The sequence below is a fragment of the Morone saxatilis genome, unplaced genomic scaffold, assembly GCF_004916995.1.
Source record: "Morone saxatilis isolate NCDOM2014 unplaced genomic scaffold, NCSU_SB_2.0 Contig18, whole genome shotgun sequence".
In the NCBI taxonomy this organism is placed as follows: Eukaryota; Metazoa; Chordata; class Actinopteri; family Moronidae; genus Morone; species Morone saxatilis.
In genome coordinates, this window is record NW_023339740.1 from 4,985,525 (window position 1) to 5,012,213 (window position 26,689).

Here is a 26,689-nt window from a genome sequence, read left to right on the forward strand (position 1 = left end):
CACTGGCGGGCTGTATCCTGCCTGCCGCTGTTTTCCCCCCATTGCTTCTCAGTTTCTCAAAATTCACTTTCTCTTTGCTTACAGTAACTCCTAAATAATAAGAACCAATTATGTAACACAGCAGTGCTATAATCATGTTTTTGCTGAGGAATGCTTGTCGTATTTGGATCAAAATGTCATATTTTAATCACATCCATAATTACTTTCCCTTCAGATTAAAATCCTTGTATTCAAGGGAGAGCATTCCATTCACAAGCAATTGGATGAGAGTCTTATTAGCCCTCGGCAACTAAAGATGATGTTACCATGGAGACAAATTGTTCTGCTATCAATCACTGGATGCCTTGCAGGTAAGATATTTTAACATATTATATTTGAGTCTCGCTGCACTTGTTGTCATGGTTCATGCCACGACAACATCTCTCCTCATAAATTTGTGGGTTCTAATGCATATTCATTACAAAAGGATGTTACTGTTGTTTTTTTGCGTGTTCACTATATTTCAAAGACTAAAACCATGACTGTAAGGTTAGAGGTTATATAGCATTTCATTCTTAGCAAGCAGTGTTTATATAAATTATGGAGTTTCATCCGTTAAACTAATCTCAGAAAATCTCTTCTTCTCGACCAGAAAGGCTGATTTAGTTACAGTCATTACATGTACGTTACAGCACTCCAACATGATGTCCTTCACCGCTCCCTAGAGCAGTGTCCTGCTGCACATTTACAGTACACTGTCAGGGACAACTGGGAGTCCAGTCCCATTCCTGTTTATGGCCTGTCCAGATCATTATCAGGATCCATGCAATGAATCCAGCCCTGCATTTTAGCACAATCTACTTGCCACCGCGCCTCATTCTGCCCTTGTGTGGCCACCTGGGATTTGAGCAAGAGAAGCGCAGACACTCCACCAGAATGTCAACCCTTGTTCAAATGACATTGTAAATCCCAATGAATGTTATTCAAATTGGCTCATGGGTAATTCACACCCAGTACTCAAGGGAGCAAAATCCAAGCGGTCTCACCTTCCTAGCGGACAAGTGGTTTTTTTTAACAGCACCTTGGTTGCCACCTATAGGTGTTCATTCGTCATTCAGTGTTGTGATCATACACTTGCAAAATCCTTGAAAATCACTATAGCTGATAACAATCATTATGACATCTGAAGTGTTGTCTGGTTCCAATGTCTAGCACTTTACAAAATAGACCGACAGTGTAGATGTTAGGCCTGCGTGGCATTGTAGTCAAATTCACATTAGGGGGAGGCTGATTAGCCGAATCCAACTTCTTCATATGTCTGAACAAGCATCAAGAGTCACAGCGATTTGTTCTCACATGGCTTGTCAATCTATCACACAATGTAATATATGTTGATTCCTTGACATATTATCACCAGTTAAAACCACGTGTGGAACTGCTAGCCACATGCTGCAATCTGTTAGCAGTAGGATATTAATTAGGCCTACTCTGGCCGTCTGTTGACTCCGCTTTCATTTAGCACCAGATTGTGTTCCACGTCCTTTCCTTTTAAGCTTCTGGCAGATGAGTGCATCCTTATGGCCTCAATTAACCGGTGCATGCGTAGTATGACATAGATGTTCTGAAAATAGATCACTCTGCTTTATTTATCAACCCTGTCACTTAAACAGGGAATCATTAATTACTGAGGAATTTAAACTTAAATCCTCAACTTTTATTATCTTCCATTATGATATTGGTTCTGGCAAGTAATTAATACTGAACACGTCAGTTTGGTTTTATCACTCTGTGTATGAGCTTCCTGCAACTGCATTCAACTTTCTCAAAGCCCTTTGCCAGCTGAATATTTAAACACAACTCAGCGTTGGATGACATATTTGCACTATTTTTTATTAACTTGCATTTTTACATGGGAGTTTTCAACCAGGGAGATAATTAATAGCTTGGACAGTAGCAACAATATGATGATTTATCATGATGATAAAGTGACAGAGTGGGGCCTGGTACTATGTAAAACAGGCCCTGCATGCAAAAATCGGGGTAAACAAAAGCACCATGCTAAGTGCCTTTTGTGCTTCCCCTGAAAAATGCAGAAACTAACGGTTATTTTCATTATCAATTAATCTGTCGATCAATTTCTCGATTAATTGATCAGTTGTTTCAGAATCACTTTTTACTGGCCAGCTATGTGCACACATACAAGGAATTTGACTCCAGTTTTACGTTGCTCTCAATGTACAAACACAGACAAAGCATAAATAAACAGGACTTAACAAAGTAGACATAGACTAATATGTACAGTTATAGATATGAATAAACAAATAAAAAACAATAACATTTGTAGACAGTAGACAATAGTGCAATGGTGCAGAGTGCAAAAGATGCTGAAATAGATATTTACCTGCAGGTTTCTTTATGTACATGGGGTAGGTGGATGTGGATATGGTATGTGGTATATACAGTATATGCAGTATGCATATGGTCCATAAAATGGTAAAAAACTGTTTACCGGAGTCATTGGTGATGTCCTCAAATGTCTTGTTTTGTCCACAACCCAAAGATTCAGTTTACTGTCATAGAGGACTAAAGACACCAGAAAATATTCACATTTGAGAAGCTCAAATCAGAGAACTTTGACATTTATTTCTTAAACGACTCAAAATGAGGAATTGATTATCAAAATAGCTGGTGATTAATTTAATAATTGACAACTAATTGACTAATCAACTACTCATTGAAGATCTATATAGAATACAATAAAGCAGATAACCAAAAATGTCAACATTAATGCCTAACACTGTAAACAACCCTTCTTGTGATTGTCCTAATGTATTTATTTGCTTTTGTTTGGGAAGAGCAGCATAGTTCAGACGACAGGAGACAATATATACTCTATATTGAAACAGTAGTATACACTGAGTGTCACAAAGTTGCTGTATTTCAGCAAGATTAACTGTTTTTTCTTACACTCTCTGTGCTTTTGCTATATTCTTCCAGTATTTTCTCTTAAGGTCAAAGAGACAATTTCCCTTGCTTGTACGACTATAGATGTTCTCCCCTTTCCCCAGCCTGTGCAGAGGATGTCATATTTCAAGGGCCAAGATGGAGGACGGAGCCAAGTGACCTCATTTTACCGATCAACTCCCCAGACCAGGAGGCTACCATCACGTGCGAGGCAGAAGGCAGCCCTCCTCTGCAATACAGGTAAATTACCACATCAAAGTTACATTCCCCACAAGCGTCGGCCCGACTGTCTACCCATTTTGACTCTACATCCGCATCACATGGTGAAAATCCATTGCTGCTTAATTGCTTGTGAATCTTCATTGCCGCTTCCACGGAAATCAAAGGGGCTACCGATGGCGTTGATTGCTATTGATTTGTTAAAGAACAACGTTTTCTGGACATAAATGCTCGGGAGAGATTGTGCGCCATCCGACTAAAAGACAGGCTTCAAAGAGCAACTGCTTAATTGAGCACCCGTTTCTAATTGAACAAAGCTTATCTATTTTCAGCCAGGGCTGTAATGTGGAGTTAGAGTCAGGTTGATGTGGTTGATGAATATGCCAGCACCTCAGATATGAGCAAGGTTAACTTTAATAATGATGAGATTTAAGCCACTGTACGGCTAAAGCTGATGATTTATAATACGGTGCACTGGCTTAAGAAATCATTAGGGGAGAAAAGGAGATTCCAGTGACTCATTTGCACCACGGATCCTTGGATAATATCTCCCTGGTTATTCCCTGGCGGTACAGGGAGCCTGGCTGAAAATGGCAGCCAGCGATGTTTTTTGTGGTAGATTGTGTTTCGGAGCTTGGTCAGCACCATGTAGATGCACAGCAAGCATGGGAGAGAAGCAATAACCTTGTGAGTGACATTCCGTTAAATGCTTACATTTCCTATAATGTGTCTGCGCTGAAAACATGGTCCAGGCACAGCAGCAGGGGGTATCATTATACTTGTTGTGCAACCTGAGCTATCCCCGGATGAAGCCGAAACCATCACTTGCATTATTTCACCCGCAACTTAAAACATTCTGACTGCTGTTTGTTGGAGAGGTTTTCTCTTTCGGGGCCTGTGTGGTGTTAAAGCCGTAGTGGGAAATGGTGTCATTGTCACTATGATCTGCAACTTCTTCTCCAGCTGAGCGGGCACGTAATATTACAAGAGCACGGATTATCACTATTACAGTGTAACATGTTAGCCACACATTACAGCTAACACTAATCAATATTTTATATGAATAGATCTAAAGGTCTATAATGTAATGTGAAAGGCCTCACACCTTGTGACAAACCTACAGAGATTTATGACCAAGTCTGCATGGCCCTTTAGCTTTTTGGAGTGTTTCAGTGTCCTCATTATTTTAGTTTTATGTCCTGCAGCTTTTACTGTTTTGGGTTTGTCCCACTCATTTTCTCTTTGTCCCCCTCTTTCATTAACCCTGTGTCCAGCATCAGCAAGCTGCTTTTTTATTGCAAAAAAAGCTGGAATTAAGGCTACTTCAATAAAACAATATCAAAATATATCTGCAATAGACATGTCATCAATAGCAATGAGAAAACTGTTCGATGGAATATTGATAGTTTCACTTAGAGCATTAAATGCAAACTGGCATGAAACCACATAACGAATATGCCCTGGCTCATATACAGACCATTGTATCCCCTGATATTGGAGTTTGCTATGAGTGAATCACCATAGTCGTTTCCACCCTTCGGAGTACGCAACATGTTGTCAATCACGACCTACATCCATACATGTCAAGAAACAATTCACAGGAAGTCCACAATGGAGAGTTACTCAACAACAATACCGTATGACAAAACATCAATTCAAATTATTACTTGCGTGCCTGGATAAATTCAAAGTAAAGTGGTTAAATTCAACCTTTTTTTCCACCAGGTCTTTACTGAAAACAGTAAATGTTATCGTGATACATTTTTCAGCTTTATCGCCCAGCTCTACTACCACAGCAGTAAACATTAGCAACTAACTACAATACAGTCCGCCTTGGAAGAGGGATCCCTACTCTGTTGCTCTTCCAATGGGTGATTTTTAGCTTGTTGTGTAGTTCTGACCTTAAGCAGCAAAAACATTTATAAAAAAACAAAAATGGATGCAACTTTAAGTTTTTTAATTTAATATTTTAAATAATGTGATATACTACAGTATACGGTTATTAATTACAACCTTTATATTTGTTATTTTAATTGGAACACATTACAATATATACACCATTCACATCTTAAGGAGATCTAGTGATCAAACTAATTCATATTACATTACATATTTCTATCGCTCAGATTTTATATAAGCCTATTGTGTAACTTGCTTGGGAACAGTGTTCATCTTTTATTTTGTCTATTTCTAGTGTTTTCTCAGAGCTGCAGTACCTGCAGTTCACAGATTTCCACCATTCCAAAGCACTCAGCTTGTGTTTGTAATACAAAACAACACATATATCTCACACTCTAGCGATATTCATCTAGGTCAGTAGTTCCACTGTTTGGAGTCAGTGCCCTCAATTATGAATAAAAAATCTGAAACCAGGTTCAAAAGGAAGAACTGATGTTTGAGTGAGCAAGCTCTCACCACTGTGGATTGACATTTCTGGTAATGCTTTTAAAGACACTGGATTCCTACCCTTAATTTTACTTTGAGGAAGGAGTCTTTTTCTTTTTTTTCAGCTTTATTTGGGTTGCATCAGTTTTTCTGACACTGATCGCCCTTGACTTGTTTCCCTTCAGGCAAGGAGAGGACTGTTTTGTCCTGATGATAAAATAGAAAGCATAAATTCTTGGCAATTTATTTCACTAACACTGAAATTAGAACCTCAAAATGTCCTGAGCAGACTGAAAAAATGCCTTTAGGAAGTGGTCATGCTGTGACTTTCACCAGAGTCTGCAAACTATGCATGGGCCTACACCCTGCAAATGAACAGTATTTGTATAATTAGATATGCCAAGCGAGAGGGTATTACATTCAGAGCTCTACACTTAATTTCCTCAGTTACTGCAGCTATTAAGAAAAAAATCATCCATTTGGTTTAATATCCATAGAAAAAATTGGGTCACACAATATTGAATTTGTCAGAGGAGATGATGTTAACCCTTGTCAGGGAGTCACTGTAGGACTGGGAATGTCAGTTCTCTTCCAGCTGGGTGTTTCAGCTTTCCTTCGTTCAGTGATACAATGCATGTAAAATGTAGATAAGATGAAATTAATATTCAGATATTACCTGAATCCAGTGGACAGTGGCCAAATATAGCAACTTTAATATCCAGCACAGCTGCGATGAACTATAGCACTGGTTCTCAAACCTGTGCCTTTAATATGTTTATTTCAATGTCAGTCTGCTATGCATGTAGCACAAATACATCCATGATAGGTTACAAGCTAAAATGTAATGGCAAGATAATAGTGGATGTAAAAATCGAACACTTGCGAATGTGGCTCTAAACGTGGACCAGGAGTACCCCTTTTCCACCAAATTAGAAAAAAAGTGGTATGTGGTGTAAAAAGTTTGAGAAACACTGAACTGAAGCATAATACCAGGTACAGTCAGTATGGTGATTGTTTATTTGTGTCATAAACTGTCGAGCTTACATGGTCTTATCATTTAAATAATATGTTGGTAATGTAGGTTGCCATAAATTACAGTCAGATAGACAGTCTTTCTTTATAAAGAAGAAATGCTGAGTGCTGTTTACCTGTCATTTATATTTATAAATTATAATTTTTTCTACAAGATAAAGATTTTACCTCAGCATTCCAGGGATGCCGATAACAAAAATCCTCAAACATCAGTAAATGGTGCCATTTGTTGGGGACTATTTTACACAGCGGGTTTCTACACATTTGCATTTCTAGTGAGTATTTACAGCAGTACGACCATTTATGCAGGACTGAGTGAAAATAAACTACACTGCTCATGTTCAAAGTAATGAAGGTAATGGTAGGTAAAGTAGCTTTGGGAAGTTGGAATTTAGCTACATCAGGTCTTGGCTGCACAGAACTGTCAATCAAAGAGCAAGGGCTTTACAGACTCATCAGTTTGCACTGATGCTCAGCAACCACACGTGGAAGAATCCATCATAGAAAAAGAGCCAGCAGACCAGAATGTGTTGCAGACTTGCGTTTTGGAAAATGCAGGAAGCCTCTAACTGGGAAAAAAGCAGGATGAGGGAGTGGAAACCCTCTAATATACTGTAAATGACTACATATGAGGCAAGTCATTTAATAGGCCGTTTGGCAAGTTTTAAAATTCTGTCTAGTTGATTTAAATACTGGAGCACAGATAGCAGATATGATAAAATGGGAATATCAGCTTGTCACTTGTGTTTATGCTCATAACCTTTGCTAGTTAGCTTCATACTGTCTGTTTCCAACACCTCGGTCCCCTCCACCTCGCCCACTCGGTGAGGCCGTGAATATACGAACGGGAACCCTGACAGTTCTTCAGTTGACAAATAGTCCAGCGTAGCGCCAGAGCACACTGCAGGGCTCAGAGCTGTGCTTTATGAATGCACCTGTCACTGTGTTTACTATGAATCTGCTGTAACACAGGATCAAGGGCACTGCAGTGATTGGAAAGGCAGAATAAAAAAGTACTCTGGCTTGTGTCTGCTATCATGTAATGTGACTTCAGGCAGATGTATGACTCTACCTTTGTTTATGGGTCGGTACAGGGCAACAGGGACATAAATAGAACTGGAAGGGTGTGATTAGAAGATTTTGTTATGAATTCAGTGGCAGCATAAAGCCACACACCAGGCCTGAATGCAGAAATTGATTGATTTTTATCTTTTGGAGGGTCACTTTTCCTTTTATACAGTGAGAAAATTCTATGACCTGAAGGCTTTTGAGATCATTTGAAAACCAATGGCATAAACTGGAAGAATGCAGGCCTGTGCCCTTACATAAAGGCTATACTTTTTAATTTCTAGAAGGTAGATACAGTACATGGTCTTTTAATTATTTACTCTACCGGTGCTTGATGCATATCAATTATTTATTTACTTATTTTATTTTTAATTTAAGTAAAAGCATCACATATCCAAGCTATAATTTGTAATTGTAAATGGTATTATGCCTGCTGATAAGGGTTTATGACTGTGTGTATGCACATTTACTCTATATCTGTTCATGTTTCATTAATTCCATAGGACATTTAAGCCCTTTTTTTTAAGCTTTACAGACGCACACACATGCACACACCGAGAGAGAGAAAAACACTCACACTGATACAGGGTGGTTTTTTTGGCTTGAAGGCCAAATGAACATCAATTTATTAAAAAGCAGCAGCAATAACCTACTAAACGTAATTGTAGAGAGTACCCTGGTCAGCAGTTGAATTTCCATTATCAGCTCAGAGCTCTGTGAGTGTGTGCGTATGGACGAGCAGTATGTGGTCTGTGTGGTCACTGCCGTCTCTGTGGGTGTCTGGCCTCGAGGAAAGCCAGGTGAGCCAGTGCTGCAGTACAATCCCCAGTCTATTTGATGAGGAGACCTCATGCAAAATTGATGTGAACCTCAAGGTCACGGGGAGTTCATTCGGAGCATGCTCAGATCAGCCCGCGCCTGCAGCACACCGCAGCAAATAGGACTGTTCTCTTGGACTCCGTTGGACTTACTGTAAGCTCCTCTCGGCCTGCTGTAGTGTTGTATTCAGTGTGATTCAGTTTGGCCTGTGCTAACATTAAGACCTCTGATCTGCCCGCTTCACCTTCCTGCTTTTACTCATGCAGTTAGTGTCTGAGAGGGAATTATAATGAAGGAGGAAGGGGAGCATTGTTTTTGAAATGAGAACAAATATCGCTGTGATGTCTTATGCTCATTAGCAGCTGGCCACAAGGAGAGAACTGCCTATTGATTATGGTTACAGTTGTTTAGGTTGGATTTCTTCTATCCAAATGAGTAGGTGTTTGCATTGTGGTTTTTTTGTTGGATGCTTGTGGGCTCCTTACAACAAAGCAATGTCTACACATGCCCCCAATCCTATTATGGTATTAGTATGTGAGCAGTTCTAACAAAGAGAGATGTTCCTTTGCAGATTTTTCAATCTATATCACTGTCAGAGGACTGGAGAGGTGAAAATATATTTCTACAGACAGAAAAAATGTGTCTTTAATAGTCAATAGTCACTAACCATTTATCTGTACCACCTCTAATACGGTGCATCTTGTGAATTGTTTATACACTGCAACTACTGCGTTTATTAATAGTTAATTTAGTAATTTGTTAGTGTTTGTAGATCAGTGAAATTCATTAATAAGCACATGTTTTGCTAATCAGTGTTTAAGTTAGAAGTATTAGCCCTATTTATAACACTATTCATAACCTTAGAATGAGCGTGTGCTCTTCTACAGAGTCTGCCATGTTGAGCTGCCATCTTTCTACAGTAGCCCAGAACAGGCAAACTAAAAACTGCTTTTTTTTTAGTTCTTCAGTTTACCAGACTCCTCAAAATAATTAATTTATAACTCATAAACATTTACATTAGATTACTTACATTATGATAGGAGTTTCTAACATGTATAACACACTTGATGTTTTATGACTTTTTATTAATGGCTTATTAACATTTATAATTACAGATGACCTACTGACATTTAAGTTTAAGGCTTCCTAGTAACATTTATAACTGCTTACTTAATGGTTTATCACCCCTCATTAATTAACTGCAGATTTGATAGCTTGCTAAAAAATTAGCAACTTTATTAATGAATGTTAATAACCTTACCTTAATACTGCCTTAATAGCCTAATATTTTTTACAACCTGTATCAGAACCTAATTAAAACCTTATTAATAGCTTATTAACCCTTAATAAAGTCACATTTAAATATAGTGCTTTGACGGATTTCGGGGTACTATGGTTTGAGAAAATTGTGAGTGCTTCTTATAATTCAGGCCATTTATGAAAATATGACAGCAGCTCTTGTTGATCTTTCCTTACCTTTAAATCACATCCACCTTTCCTGGGTTCACATGAAAAAGGCGACCAAGAGCTCTCTGATGACAGCTTCCCCATGTCTTCTAATATCATAGCCTGTCTCAGGTGTTTCTACAGCAAGAGTAGGTAGGTGGCTTACTGATTGTGTCCGCGGTGCAGAGACACCATCACACCCAGCCAGCTGTCTGCTCCAAGGGTGTGTGATCTGTCCAGGCTTCCCACCTTCCTCGCCCATTAGGTTCAATCATGCTGGGTGGCTGCAAGTCTAACTAGCTTCCCATCCTTTTCCATTTAACCTCCTCCCCTCTTCCACATACAATAATCCCCCCTTTGGCACAAACAGAGGAGGAAAAGGACAGTGGAGAATTGAAATGGAGAAATACAAGGACTTAAAATATAACAGCATTCAGAATGTTCATATAACATATCAGAGTGTGTTTTCATATATATTCTTAGAAACATAAGCTTTGCCACGACAAGTATAGGGCATTTAGTAGTAATATTGTTGGAAGAGTGACAAAATCAGTCAGATTAAGTGACTGGCACAGACTGTTAGATGAATAATGCAAGCTACAAGATGAAAGACAGCTTTGTCTTTTGTAGTCTGTCAGGCAGGAGACTGGGGAGAGCCATGACTGGCTTTAAGACTGCATGAAGCATCATTCTAACTGCCTGTTAGTTTCCTTGGAGGGAAAAAAATGATATTGATTTTTTTCTACTTATCATTGGAATTGTGATTTCACAGTCCTGTCACTAAGGCAGATCAGCACACAGCATTCCAATAATTCTTTGTTTCTAATATTCTATATAAGGAACAGGAAAAGTCATTTTTCATCTGGGTTAATGTTCTGAGATAAAGTCCCGTTACCTTCCATGCTTTTATAGGTATCACTCACTTTCCATCGCCTTCAAATATGTCAATGTCAGACTGACAGACTGTAGATTTTAGTGAATAACATATAAAGTGTTTTCATTGTTCAGCATGAACATTATTCAGTGCTTTGTCTCTTTTGATAGCTGTGATTAATAGCTGTTACTTTCTGAACTGATCTCGCATGACAGAGCATTTTGTGACCTTTCCTAGAAGGAAATGGTCTGTAGACAATGCAATATGAAGGTGTCAGAAAGCAATAAGTCAGAAACACAAAAGCACAAACATAAACTAATTAGAAAGCACTCAGAGAGCGCATACATCTGCCAAGGCTACACAGTCATTTAGACTTATAATTTTAATAACATAAAATGCTGAGACATTTTTAATCTGCATCTCGATCCGAATCTGTGTCAAAGTGTTCATAGAAGTATGTAATCATGGGGTGCTTTTGCCACGCTGGCAGCTCTGTGAGGCTGCATGTACAGTACAGTAGTGCTTAGCTGAAGGCTAATATCAGCATGCTAACATCCTCATAATGACAATGCTAACATGCTGATGTTTATCACGTTAAACTATGTTAGTTTAGTATGTTAGCAACTGGTGGAAAGCAACTTGGTACATTTACTAACAACATAACATTGAGGATGATCTATTGGTGAAATATTATGAATATAATGAATATTATATTAATAGATTTGTTTTCAATAGATTTTTCATTCCTGAAAATAAGAATTGTTGTGTTTTCGTTACCTTAGAATAAGTGGGAGGAAGGTCCTCTTCTACAGGGTCCTGGCACTTGGCCATTGTGCTATTAGACAATTTACTTTTCTTCACAGAAGTGAACCAAGTGGTGAGATATAGGCCTACTGCATATATCTTTAAAGTTTTCTTACAACCCTTAAAATCAAGAAGGCCTCCCCAGATAAATTAAAGGGGTAAATTAACACTAAAGGGAAAATGAGGTTGAAGCTGATGGGAATATCATTAATTTTGCAGGGTATATCAAAAACTATTAAATTATTGGACAAAGTGAAAGAAAGATCACCAAAGTTATTGCAGTTCATCCTGAGGGGGGCATGAATGTGCAAACCAAATTTCATGGCATCTAAAAGTTGTGGAGACATTTTACTAAAAAACACTCGTGAACCTCATGGTGGCGCTAAAAAGAAAAGTCAGGGATCACAAAAGTCAGTATGATTCATCTTCTAGGCGCCATGAATCTCTGTCTATGAATGTTTATGGTGATAGCATTGCTAAAAACAGCAAAATCCTCTATCCCACTATGCTATGAAACATAATCTCATGTATTCTTACCTGCACAAAAACACTTATGGCCTAAATTTCTGCTAGCAGACTACAAACTGCAAAACCAAAAACATAACCTCCTTAGTGGAAGTAATTAAAAATGAGGTGAAATAAAATCCACTTCACCATGTAAGTAGGAGAAAATCAATACTCGCCGCAGCAGATTTGCTCTTTTTGGAATTTTGCCTAAATTAGTAGCAAAACCAAATACTTAAATTATATCAAACTGTTGAACACTGGAAGCTATAGCTGTCCTCAAAGGCATGAGATGTTTTTTTTCTTTGTAACTTGCTGTAAGGGATTTTTACCACACAGTCTTTGTTAATAATACACAATCCTTCTCCTATTACTCACCTTTTAACTTCTCAGCATGATGTGGGTGGACCGATGAAATCGATCTCTGTGATAAACACTGTGAGGGTGCATCTCCAGGGGGCTCAGCTACTGATTGTGTTTGCGTTTTTTCAGATGGTCACTAAACGGAACACTCATTGATCTGGGGAATGACTACCGGCGTCACATGTCTGGGGGCAGCCTGATCATTAGCAACCTGGACAAGGACCAAGACACCGGGGTATACCAGTGCACGGCCTTCAACACGTGGGGAGCCATCCTCAGCCGCAGAGCCAGCCTGAAATTTGCATGTAAGTGATCCTACAATTGCTAACACGTTTCTGACTCTGACACAGTTATGACTTTCTGGCTTCTCTATTGTATCTGCTCTGACATGTGTGTTATATGCTTGTGGCCCAGCCCTTTTTTCATTTACTATTCCAATTTTTTATTTAGATTGCCTTGGAATAGATTTTTGAGAGGGGAAATGGTAATCGAATGAAATGTCAGATGCAACAAACACAGTGGGTGAGGCAGCTTCTGACTGCCTCTGAACTCCATTGATTCTCATTAGTGGTTCCAACTCTGACAGCATCTATGCTCAGTCCGAATTGACTCATATTTCGCCAAGTGATATGCCAGCCCCTATGATCCAGACTTTAAAGGCGACAAACACGAATGATGCTTAAGAAGTGTTTGCATCTTTGTAATCGCCAGACACTTCTTTTTGTATAATATATCCAGCAGATTGGGAGCTGATCAGATAGTGACAGGCTGTCTGCTGCTCTCTCAGCTTTCTGCTTAAAAGACAAAAGGCGGGTTGGAAAGTAATGTTGTGGAGTAGGGTCCTACCTTCCAGACAGGCTCTGTAAAGGCACCTCTCCTCTCTTGATCAAGGCTGCTGACTATTGATCATGTCCCAAGGATAGAGAGCCTTTCACTTCCTCTCAGGAGATGGACTGCTATTATCCCTATAGCCCAGTAATGAATCTCACTTGTGGGGACCGGTTGAGCAGTACTGCTTGACATTTATTGTCTTGCCTAATGCACAGTGAGGGAGGTCTAGGAGATCAGCATGGCTGATACTCTGTTTTTCCGTGTAATGAGGCCACTGCCCTAAGATAGAAATGTCAGGCCTTCAAAATTCAGCTGCAGCCACTGTAAGCTAACATGTCCTCCCACAGCTCAAATTTGCAATAAAAGCAACTGAAAGAAAGGGTAGAATCAAACAGCAATCTGGAGCATCAACATACACAATGTATAACTGATCTTTTTCATACTACTATGGTTTAATAAAATATGGGTCTTAAATTTATAGCTTTGGCCAATGTCATCAGTTAGGATAGCGTTATACTCATCAAGTTAATTGGGAATGTGGCAACATTGTCCTACTGTACATGCACATTAATGTTTCTCTGCTAGCCCTGTCCTCTCAGCCCCGCTCTGCCCAGACTACCCTGGATAATGTCATGCACATAAAAATAGCTATTCTATTCTCTGATTATGCGTTTTGCAAATGTAAAACTTTAATGGTTTGAAAAACTCTCATAATACAAAGAGAGAAAATTGACCTTTTTTGCCTTTGGATCCCTTATCAACATGTTTTTTTGGCGGAAAAATGCTTTTTAGCCCACAGGGGATTTTTCTTCTTGCAGTACCATTGTTGACCACTGGGGCAAATTAGCAACAAGACTAAATTCACACATCACATTTACAGCTAGACTTTCTGGTTCAACTTCAATTCTAATACACTTACAGCCTGGAAACACTACCCACGTCCACCTTGCCCTACACTTTCAACGTCTATATCTGTAGTCACAAACACAAATCCAAAAATCCAAATAATAAATCCAAAATAATTGAACACACCCTGTGTCCGTCTCAGATTAAAAGCTCTCTAGTGTGTCTTTGGACATAATCCATTCATTTGTTAACAAGGCTTTTATTGTGTTGTATTTATCACAGGCAAACTTAATGTAGAAAGATGGGGCTGGCAGCAGCAGAAACACTCTGTGTGGACACCACAGGCATGCAAGCCACAGCTGTTCAGCATGGTAGCCGTCAAGCACCACTCATGTGGGCAGTGCGTTCAAGCCGTTACCATAGTTTTGCATATGCACGATTTTCCGCTGTAGTGAGAAATCCTAAAAGACTTTTGGGTGTGCTCACATGCAGTTTTACCTCCAAATAAATGGTTTGAGAGCTGCAATAATCCATTTTTATATTAACAATGGGTCAGATAACTCTATGTAGTGTGACAAACCCACAGAAAAATATGCATCACCTGTCTCTGTGCTTCACTTCAGCTCTATAGAGCCTTTTAGCATCTTTCAGCCCGCTGTTATGGCCCTCAACTGTCCTGTTTGCTTCAGTCTCAGCGCTCTCTCAGCTGTGTTTAGTGGAAAAACTCTGATAAACCCACTGTACACTTCTAGCAGCAAACAGCAGACAGACACAGTTAGAGACTAGCTGGTGAACATAGTGGAACATCTTAGGAGCTAAAGAGCCAGATATTACGCTGAAGAGTTGGTGGAGACTAAAAGCAGAGCTAAAAGAGTGAATATTGGACTTACATTCATCAGGCAACAAATGAATGCTAATGTTGCTGTGTGTCTGCTGGATGTGTAAATAAGCAACTGCTGGCAAGGGTTTATTTGGTGTGAGCTGCAGAGTTTTTGGATATTGGCCCTAGAGATGTCTGCCTTCTCTCAAATATAATGGAACCAGATGGCACTCTGTTTGTGGTGCTCAAAGAAGTACATTTGAAAAAGTCAACAGCAATGTCTCTTTCAGAAATCATGACCCGGTTCCTTAAAGATAATCCACAGAACTTGTTGTGAGCAGTTTCATTAAGGAACTTTTATTTCTACTGAACTGCACCCGCCAAACACCCCACTGTGTAGAAGGAAGCGTGAATTTTTGATCTAGTTAACATTGCAGCTTAGCCAAGGATGTCATTCCTTCTGAGCAGTGATACGTTTCGTTGGTGTAGTTGAGTTGAAAGAAAATAGTTCCTACTTGAAACTGCTCACAACAATGTCTGTGAATTATCTTTAATAACTGGGAGAGACATTGCTGTTGACTTATTCAAATCTACTTCTTTTAGCACCACAAGCTGAGTGCCATCTGGTTCCATTATATTGGAGAGAAGGCAGACATCTCTATGGCCGATATCTAGAGAACTTGGAAACTCACACCAAAACAGATGTAGATCGATAAAAAAGCGCTACGCTATGTATTTTTGATTTGTATTCTGGTTAGACTATTGGCTTGTTTACAGCCGACTGACTAGATGAGTAAATTGTTATCATAGTAACATTGGCCAAAGCTCCCAAGAAACAGGCCTAAGGTGTAATAAAGCAGATGTTTTATTTCAACCAAACATTGAGGCAGCTGTGTTGTGCTGCCTCTGGAGCAGGTGAATGAAGCTTTGCTCAAGAGCACTTTTGGACACAATTTATAATAGGGAATGTCTATACAGTGGCGCCATTGCCCAGACCAATAATCTTCTGGCTCTAATGGTCGCTCTCTGTAATCTCCAGGCCAGCCATTCTTGTATGGCAGAGACTGATTCTGCTTACAAAGGAATCACTGCAGCTACAGTGAGTTTGGCCTCTAGCTCTCAGAGTTACAGTGTGTGGTCAGTTCACTCCAGTGAAGCCCATTATTCTTCTGCTCAGAGGCCAGAGAAGAGAGTGTATCCCCTCCAGCACTGAGCCCAGCTACATCTCTACCCTCTTCTGTGCCATTTTTTGCGATCTTGGTGAAGGAGTCATGCTTCTCCCGTCCACTTAGTAATTATCAGTAGCTCTCAGATTCACATCCCGCTGTTTCCAAAAGCGTTGCTATTATAATTATCAACTGTCGTTTTGCTGGGCTTTTTCAATCAAACCGGATATATGAATCTCGCTCCAGCACCTCCCCTCAGAATCTTAAATGTCTTTAGGAGATGGACTGTATTTACTAAGGCAGCCTGGTGAGATCAGAAGGACATCGCCTCTGTCTGTATTTCAAGTCCGCCATCTCCTCCTGTGGCCTCCTCTGTGTCCTGCCGTGACTTGGCTCTGTTTGATTCCACTGCGGTCATCAGAGAGCTGCTCATTAATCTTACCAACACTCTGTCCCACTTCTCTCCATAATCTTCCTTCTCCTAATTTCCCTTATCGGTCACACTGACTTTCTTTTGTTTGTGTTTGGAAGGCTTACTCTAGGCTGTTAGCCAGAGGGTGCAGACAGAGTACAGAGCGGACTGCGGTAGCCTCCCTCCATCAGTCATGAAGCCAGGGGTGGTTTATCATCCCAGGTTTAGGTTTTGTCTGCCAGCAACTGCTCATTCATTTGCAGGGGATAGATTGTGCTGAGAGTATTGATGGGGAAGCTAATGCTTTTAAGTGCAAGATTACACCACATTTAATAATGATGTTACTTATTGCTGCTGGCACAGCAAACTGTCATTTGTCATGCACGCTCCCCTGTGTTTGCTCAGTCCGCGCACAGCATTTCCCCTCCCCCCCGCTCATTTTATCCCGTTTCAGCCTATCTCTTCCTCGTGCTATAGTGTGGTTATGTATGGTAAACGTCACCAAGTCAGGTCCATCTATTTCATCAGCACCCCAGATGCCTTTGAAAGTGTTGGAGGCTGTCAGGAGGTGTCCCATGGCAATCAATGATGCCCTATTATAGTCCCAGTGCTCAAAATGTAACATCAAATACATGCCTCAGTGAAGGGAGTTTGGGAAAACTTATGTCTCCTATTTTCAAAACTATCCTTCTCAAAGAAACCCTTGAGAATATAGACTATATAAAATCACACTTTTTGGCTGTGTGATATTCAGTCCTATGCTGTTGATGATCTTACTTCTTTTTAGTTGCTGTCTAATTCTATTTCCATCTTTTTTGACATATCAGATCTCGATAACTTCAAAAGTCAAACGGTAAGGAGCGCTGTCAACGTCCGTGAGGGCCAAGGAGTGGTTCTGTTATGCGGACCACCTGCTCATTCTGGAGGTAAGTTTGCTATATCTGAGTATGCTGCTTTTGTGACTGTTTATTTTAACATGACTCATAGGAATTACCTCCACTCATTTCACGTGGAAACCTTTGATAAAGGATTACTCTCTTACTCCTAACTTAATCTGTTTTTACACCCATTTATGTGTACACATGCTCTAAATAATCACCTTCTTATGTATATCATACTGAATACTACTAACCAAATCCCCGCTTGGGTGTTTCTTGCCTTATTCTGACTAATTTTCTAATTAAAGCAGTTTCTCAAGTAAGTCTTAAAGGCTCAGTGTGTAACATTTAGGAGAATCTATTGGCAGAAATGGAATATAATGTTCACAGGTATGTATTTTTTAGTATCCTAGTGTATAATCACAGTTTTTTTCCATAGAAAGAGTATTTTATATCTACAGACACTATGGGTTCTCTTCCACAGTCCACCATGTTGAAGTGCCATGTTTCTACAGTAACCCAGAATGGACAAACCAAACACTGGCTCTAGATTGAGCTTTTTGCAGCCACTGTAGTTTATCCTACACGCTTGGAATGCAAGCGATAGGGGCCACCCCTTATATCTGATTTGCCAACACAAGTATTACCACATTATCCTTACCCTTTGCCACTCTGCACACTAGTGGGCTCCACTTAATGGCCATTTTCAAAGGGATCCCAAAATGGGTTCTATGGGTAGCCACAGGTCTGCAGACATACCCACTTTATGCTAATCCCATGCAGTTTGGAGCAAAAACCATGCAGTTTGTTTGCATTTGGTATAAATGTGTTATTTTCTCCTAGTGTACCTGAATATGTCTGCATACTGGGTTCCCTAAGCAGTATTATAATTGCATGAATTGGGAATGACTGAAAGACACACACACTTCATACCAACTCTGCATAAGTCAGTGCCAGTCAAAAAAGTCTGGAAACGCCCCTGGCGAGCGGTATTCAAGTTGGTTGCAATCTGCAACTTCAGCACTAGATGCCACTAAATCCTACACACTTGTCCTTTCATGGAATAATTTGACATTTTGGAAAATGTATGTATACGGTTCCTTAGATGAGAATATCAATACCACTCTCATGTCTGTTTGTTAAATATGAAGCAGCAGCTGGTTAGCTTAGCTTAGCTTAGCTTAGCACAAATACTTTTTGGTTTGTAGCAGTAACACTCTCATAACCCCTGTAAAACTGTAACTTTTTAAACATTAGTTTTTTTATATAGGTATAATAAAAGAGATATACTGTGTTAATTAGTGAGCTTTAAGTGGAAAACACTTTGCCGTCGCAGCACAATATATGACGCACTTCAAGTGCCGCCCCTAGCACCAATAGGAAGTCATACTGCAGTGCGTCAACAGGAAGAACACACACAGCTCGGGATATTTCTCAACCTCATCTACTCTATCTGCTCATTAATTGATCTACACACACAAAAGACGGCAACAGCATGGGGTGAGGAGAAGAAGTCAAGCTGCCACTGGAGTCAGGATGTACAAGCAGGGACCAAGAGGAGTTAATTATTATCATTTGCACATTTTAGGCACAGGCGAAATAGTTAAAACTACAGTGTAAAGCAAGCAACAAGCTATTAATAGTGTCAACATATATTGAAGTACAAAACAGTTTTTTGTCCAGGACAGTGGCATGAGGGATCGTGGGGCGGTGTGTCTATGAGCACTGGTGGGTGCCCAGCCACCGCTGCGATGTGGTTGTACATGGAAAATAATAGGGCAACAGTTTTGACATTCAGAAGTGGTGTATTTTGGCCTTTAGAGGTGCTAATAGGTGGATTTTGGTACCTTAAGATACAACCAGGCTAGCTGCCCCCCCCGTTTCCAGTATTTATGCTAAACTAACCAGCTGCTGGCTGTAGCCTTATATGTATTAACCTCCACTCATTAAGAAAAGATGCTTTGTTCAACTGAGAAGCTGAAAAGGTATTGTTTACATGAAAGGCCACAAATTGGAGATAAAGACGCAGGCTGCTCAGACCCGCCTCTCTGAGTATCTGCAGAAAACTGAGGACACAATGGCTGCCCGTCTCTCTCCTGATACAGTAGCTTGCACATTGGAACAACCAATTTCCTTCACAAGAGAACAGTTTGTAGCGCAGTGCATTGTACAGCTGGTCTATGGGATAATGGGTCAGAGTACTCTGTGTGAAATACAGTTTGACAGTTTTCCTCTGACATTGGCTTATACGCGGTTGGCTGCTGTAACCGTAGCACTATTGTGTTTTCTTACATTTTCCAAAGTGAATGAAAGTAAGCCCGCTGTTCCTTTCTTCCTTCTTTGCCCTGTTGCTCCCTCTCTGGCTCTCCCTTTTTCTCTCTCTTCTTTCTCTCCTCTCCTTTTTCTTTTTTTCTTTTTCTCTCTTGAATTTTGAAAGCATCGATTTGCTGCATAACCTTGAACTGAACTGAAGTTTATCTAACACCTATAAGGCATCTCTTCTGGTTTTCATTATGCTTCATTGACTTTAAATTCTGCAAAAGCTTTTTCCTCCACTACCGCAGCCATTATCACATCACTCGGATATGATAAATACAATACAATATTGTCACAAACAATTGCGATTGTATCACCTTTGTGCTCCATTATCATAGTGTTTACTTTAAGCGCTTGTTTGGCGCATAAGTCACTTTTTCTGTTACATAGAACACCTTGTCTTTTATTACCACTCTTTGCTTGACTTGTTTGGCAAAATTCTATCACTGCTCATTACAGGCACATAGTTCAGATGAAGGTTATGCTGACTCCGACTATGTGGCTCATGCTTGCCTAATCAGAAGGAGCTTTGTATCTGCATCGCTGCACCCAGCTCGGACACCCAATCCTATCCAAAGGCCGGATCCCTCGGAGGGCAGTGCATATGATTGACAGTCACTGCCTGCATACACCTCGGAGCCCCTCACCTCCGAAGTGGTAGATTACACAGCGAGTGTCTCCTCGCTCTTGCAAATATGTGTAGCGTACACATCTCAAAATGACACAGTAATTCATCATGGCAGGTCTCTCCGTTCTTATGGTAGACCTGCTGCTTGTGAAGGGTCATCACAATATATTCCTACAACTTCCATATATGTACATCAATCCATTCATCCCTCAATCCATCCGTTCGAGCCTCCCATGAACCACTCAGTCACTCAGGGACCCAGGGAATAGAGGCCGTGTGTCAGGGGAGGGCCACTGACGCGCTGTAATCCATTTTGTTTCGCTCCCTTTCCTTAGGTCTCCCATTCCTTCTGCACTGATAACCATTACATTTGCCATGCCATCTTTTTTTCAAGGAAACTGAGATAAGGGAAGGAAATGACGTGATATGCAAACATTTTTAGGCCACAGTTGGGTCTCTCTGGTTTCATTAGGTTCAGCCGTCCCAGCCAGAGGTCAATGTATCTAATGCTGCATGTGTGGAATCAGTTGTGCTTTAAACGAGCAACAGTGGACCAACGCTGCTCTAAGTTGAACTGTTTTCCTTTCCCTTCCAGAGTTGACATTTGCGTGGATCTTCAATGAATACCCGTACTTTGTCCAACAAGACAGTCGGCGATTCATCTCTCAAGAGACCGGGAGTTTGTACATTGCAAAAGTGGAGTCCTCAGATGTTGGCAACTACACCTGTGTGGTTAACAACACTGTCACAAGGGAGAAGGTGCTCAGCTCTCCTACACCGCTGGTCCTCAGAAGTGATGGTAAACACCTTAAACTATAGGGAACCTTTAGTTTGTACCCCACTGGCTTATCCACTAAAAGGTATTTCTTCAATATGTTTGTGTCATATAGATTCAAACAGTAATCTACCCTGAGTTTTAGCTTTATATCAATAATCAGTCTTCATAAACGTTAGCTTGTTTGCTCTTTATTTCAGCATAGTACCTTCTGTGGTTGTTAGTGGCCACCAGTTTGGTGGGTTTTTTCCAACTGTGGGTTAAAACTGACCTAAATTTGGTTGAAAGATTAGATAAGGTAAATGTTTACACCTCTAGGTTACGTATTATTATAATAACATTATAATTAAGATTTGTTTGACCAATATCGCTATAAAATAAATTAAACAACAGGTCTGCATTTGTGATCTATTAAACAAGATGTGATTGTACCAAGCATAATCACAAACTCATCTTGTTTCTACATGAATAGAACCAGATAAAATAATGCAATTGCTTGTTGTTCAAGCCAGTGAGTCAGAGAAAAGTCATTGCCTGAGACAACACGCCTAATGCTCTATGGAAACATTCACTTTTAAATATATTAGTGTCAAGAACATGAACAACTGTTAAACCTGACAGTGTTTTGATATTGGACTGATGACACCTAATGATACTGTTGACAGCTCTGTACTGACGCTGCTTAAGCTAATGTTAACATTAGCTTTACAGACTGACAGGAAGAGCTGCTCTGAATATTGGACATCTCAATTTAGAGCTTTCAAAGTGTTTAAAACAATGATATGATGTGGTTACAAATTTAACTGGGACATTATGGCTACTATGTTCGCCAGCTATCCGACATTTACACTAGGCAACTGCCGAGCTACCTGCTAGCTGTCGGAGATTGACATGAGCAATGGCAATACTAACCCTAACCCAGATCTTTTATGTGGGAAGAAATGCGCCTGTCTTTCATAAAAAGTGAAAGTTTTAAAAATGATACAGATGGTGTTCTTCCACAAAACCATCTTTGGCCTGTGAGCGTACAGACACTAGCACGAAGAGAGCATGCTAACAGCCTTTTTTGTTTGTTTCTTGCAGTTGCTGACTTAACGATTCACTGGCAACTGCTTGTTAAAACATTGTTAATGACGTTATAAATAAAATTACTGCTCTTCAAATACAGATTTCAATATAAGAACACGTATTGGATCAGCCCTATGTTGTTATATATATGGAATTGCATTTGTCTGAACAGAATTTCATTGAATAATATTCAACAAGATGGTAGGACCTGTTTCACATATGTACACGTACAAATTCTGCCCAGCCACACAGATTGTTCATGCCCAGGCAACCCAGATGTTATTGTTATTAATGGCTTATAACAAATAGTAAAGCATTATCATTAATAGCGCCACTAAGAGTGCCTTAGAACGTGTTTGTTTTTCTAAATATTCTCCTCTCTATTCAGCCATTATTCCAATCAAACCATTGGTTGGAAGCATAAAACGCAAAAATGTCAAAGCTTTCATGAGATGGTTTATAGCTTGAATTACCGCTGTGTTGTATCAGTCAGAGATGTTTTTAGATGGGAAAATGTCACAGGTCATTACTGACTAAACATTGACGGTATGGATTGGGTGTTAAAGGAGGAATTCCATTTTCCACGATGTCTGTAAGATTCTAGCACATATCACAGCTTTCCAAAGTATTTAGTGACCTTTAATCTGAAAACATGCACTGGACCCCAGATCAGCTTTTGCTGTCGGACTGAGGGGTTGTAATTGGTAATAGTAAAGGGCACACCACTATCTCTGCAAAGAAGTCTTTGACCCGTTCTAGTGATGTGAATATAAATACAGTCATAAATGAAGTTGCCACAGGTGATAAATCTCTACTAAGCAAGTCTTTTCCCTGATGTGTTCTCTGAATCTTTTATAAGCCACCTCTGATTTTTTTCCTCCTCTTTACCAGCCCTTCAGTGGTCACCTTTGCTCCGTACGCATAAATACTTTTCTGTTAACTGTCCCACCGTGTTACTTGCTCTCTCTTTGATCCAACGTGAGTGTAATGTGTGCTGTTAATCATTCATGTAAAAAGCTTGTCATCTATTGTCTCCTTTTTTGTAGGAGTAATGGGTGAATATGAACCCAAAATAGAAGTTCATTTCCCGGATTCGGTTCCAGCTGCGAAAGAATCAGTGGTGAAGCTGGAATGCTTTGCTCTGGGAAAGTAAGTCAGCCTTATTGTGTGTGTGCGTGCGTGTGAAATAAGCTGTAGGCTCATCCATGCATAGTGCTGCTCAAGATGATTTAAGAATGCACAAGCGTAACATTACTCATTCTCAGATTCATCAATCCATAGGAGAGCAAGGGCAGCAGCATGAAAAGACAAGAGAGCAGAAATCAAAGTTTTTTTAAGAGCTGCGGAAATCTGAGCAATCACAGTTTGATTTGTAGGGAACAATAATTCACAAGGCTCTTGCTTCAGCTACTTTTCTTCTGTGCTTAATCACACTTTGATCACTGCGACTGACAGTTGCCGCCATGGGAACTTTTTGTTCGTCGTTTGCAGCCCTGTCCCAGAAATAAGCTGGAGAAGAACCAGCGGCATCCCATTCCCCAGCAAAGTCAAGATGAAGAATTCAAACGCCGTGCTTGAAATACCTAATTTCCAGCAGGAAGATGCGGGGACGTACGAATGTATGGCAGAGAATCGGCGAGGCAAAAATGCTGCACGGGGTCGTATTTCATTCCATGGTTAGTGAGCCATTTCAAATTGAATGACGGTGAACGGAGGCAGACGCAGGAATGAATGTGTGTCTGCAACAGATATCCACATTTGTACAGGAAAAACGCATGTGACTAGCAGCTTTAATCTCGTTTATTTGACAGAAAACCAATTTGTCTATAACATGTGGGGCATAATGTTGCCATGAAATTACAATACAGGCTATGGCTTTAGAGGCTCCAAATTCATCTCCTGTCAATATTCTGCTGATAATGTGTTTACCAACCTGTGTTCTTTATTTTTGCTGACAATCCATGTGTTGAGTTTAAACTTTGATCATTTAATGCAAGGCTGCTATAACAGCTGCGTGATTTGTGATACAACTCTTTACTAATCCACTGCTTCTTTATTAAAACACATGTTTGAAAAGGTAATCCTCTCATTTATTCCAAGCCAAACCTCACTGGCTCCAAACAATGACAGACACAGCTCTGTCCATCGAGGAAAATCTCTTTTGGGAGTGCAAAGCCAATGGAAAGCCCAAACCGTCCTACAGCTGGCTGAAGAACGGGGACCAAGTGATGGCTGAGGTATGGAGATCTGTTAGTAAGTTTTCACTGTAAGACAGATGGGTGACAGACTAGAGGAAACATTGATGTAACATAATTAATGCAATCCAACTGAACACTTGAAAACGCAAAATGAGGGGATATCTTTTGGAAGAAAGGTGTTCAACCCTTCACACACTTCGAAAATATTTAAGGAGCATTGAAGGGCTTACTGAGAAGCTAAGCTAAAGCTCAACTTCTCTCTACACAATTGGCGCAATAGGCTCAGATTGTCTGGGTTTCAAAATTCAGAACTTTTAAGTCAGATCTGTTACAGTCAAAAATATACAGAAACAGATTCAGTGTGAACTTACCCTGTTCTGGATGAACGCATGTTCTGTATTAGAACTGGCTTTTGATGGCTAGAAACTCATCCATTTTGCATTTGCAAGGTACTATAGAACTACTGTACATGAAGGGTACTCCAGTGATTTAGTACTGTGCTTTCATAATGTTACAGATAAAGAGGAGGTAGAGGTACCTTGACTTTCAGGTCCCATTTACACCTGGTGTATCTGTACACATCATCTGGATAATGGCATCCACAGGGCTTTGCATTTCCATCTAGTCTTAATGAGTCTTCACCTTACCCGGCCGTGGTCTGGCCGATCTGATTCTGATCACGATGGCTTTTGGGTGCATTTACACCATCCTAAAATAATAGGTAATGCAAGGTGTAAACGGGATGTATTCAGACAGAAAGCAAGGGAAATGTAGTCACTGGAAAGATACTGGGCTACTGATGTAAATTGATGCAAACTAGCCAAAATGTTTCAACTTGAGCGAAAAGTTTGCTCATATATCCACGGGCTTTGTGAACCGGCTTCATAAATGTGCAGAGATGAGAAGAAGAAAGAGAAAGACTGGAGGGATTTAAAAGGAAGAGCCAGAATTCCTGGTTCCAGTTTAGTCAGAGGCTGAGCTGAACACACACAACCACAGACACAGGCGGTTTGTACGTTGCTAACTAGCTTACAGCTAACCTTTTGGGTGAAAAAACACAAATGGTGCAGCGGTCAAATTTGCACAAATACGTGAGGAGAAAATTAGCTTTCTGTCTGAACGCATCCGTCATTAGTATGGGTCAAACTGCAAACTTGACCAACCTCCCTTCAGGCAATGCCTAGGACATTGTATGACTGTTTTTACCCCTCATTAATGACAAACAAAACAAACATTGAAAAAATGTAATCTGTAGAATCATGCTACAAATAAAAGTCAGATGTGGTTAACTCTGAAGGTTAGCAGTGTTTATGTGGTATGGTTTTTCATTAATAAGTTGTGTTTTACCACACTCCAGCTTTCTATATGTGTCTATAATTAACATAGCATTGTAAGAAGCCACTCCCCACACAGCGATGAGGACCTCTGACTAGATCATTTGGATTAAAAATCATAGTCATAGTTTTTCCGACTGAACAATCACAGAAAATAAATGACTTTTTAATATGCTGCTGGTGCTATTGTCAACATTGCTTCTTTTCTGTGTATCTAAGATGCAGGTTAGCATCCTCCTCGTCTCTTCCCCCATTACAAGCTGAACATACGTAGAATGCCACAAGGCTCTTTAGGTTTTTTTTCCCTCTCTCTCTCTTTTTCTCCTCTCCTGCTGTCCTCCTCCCTTCATGGTGCACCAGTAATTGCTGCTGTGCTTTTGGACATAATAGACTGGCCTTGCAATGGATATGCATAACTGTTTCTCTTTCCTCCACAGGGCCGGGTACAAATCGAAAATGGGGCTCTTTCTATAGCTGCATTAAACCTGTCAGATTCCGGGATGTATCAGTGTGTGGCTGAAAACAAACATGGCATTATTTATTCCAGTGCCCAACTAATGGTGTTAGGTAAGATTGCATCCCTCCCTCTGCTTTTATCCTGCTTATCTGCCTGTGCGTTTGATCATCTCCTAAGATAAAAACCAGCAGCCTGCTATAGCTCTCCTCAGCAATCAGTCTGCAGACTCATTTGATGTCACTATGGGCTCTGCCAGCAAAAATATGAATCTGATGGAGTGTCTCATTTTACTTTCACTCGTTTCATCATATTGATTTGGATACTACAAACGCATAGCTTTGTGGCATTGTGCATGCTTTCTTATGTAGATGGGGTATTGATTTATTTGCAAAGCTTTGATGACTTCTATCTGACATGGCTCGATGAGAAATTCAATTCTGTCTTCATACATGTGATGACACTTGGGGGGTCCAAATGATTGCTGACAAAATGTGATGATGAGT

At 40.1% G+C, this 26,689-nt stretch overlaps 1 protein-coding gene across 1 annotated transcript in view; it reads left to right on the forward strand.

The window, feature by feature from the left end:
* Window positions 1-217: 217 nt before the first annotated feature.
* cntn3b (contactin 3b) overlaps window positions 218-26,689 on the forward strand; it is a gene marked incomplete in the record, with an annotated part of 42,956 nt that continues 16,484 nt past the window's right edge. Inside the window, 9 exon segments of the mRNA XM_035662856.1 lie at window positions 218-350; window positions 3,057-3,183; window positions 12,587-12,762; window positions 17,360-17,458; window positions 20,950-21,153; window positions 23,244-23,346; window positions 23,689-23,873; window positions 24,298-24,434; window positions 26,167-26,296. Coding sequence (XP_035518749.1) covers window positions 296-350; window positions 3,057-3,183; window positions 12,587-12,762; window positions 17,360-17,458; window positions 20,950-21,153; window positions 23,244-23,346; window positions 23,689-23,873; window positions 24,298-24,434; window positions 26,167-26,296 — 1,216 coding nt within the window.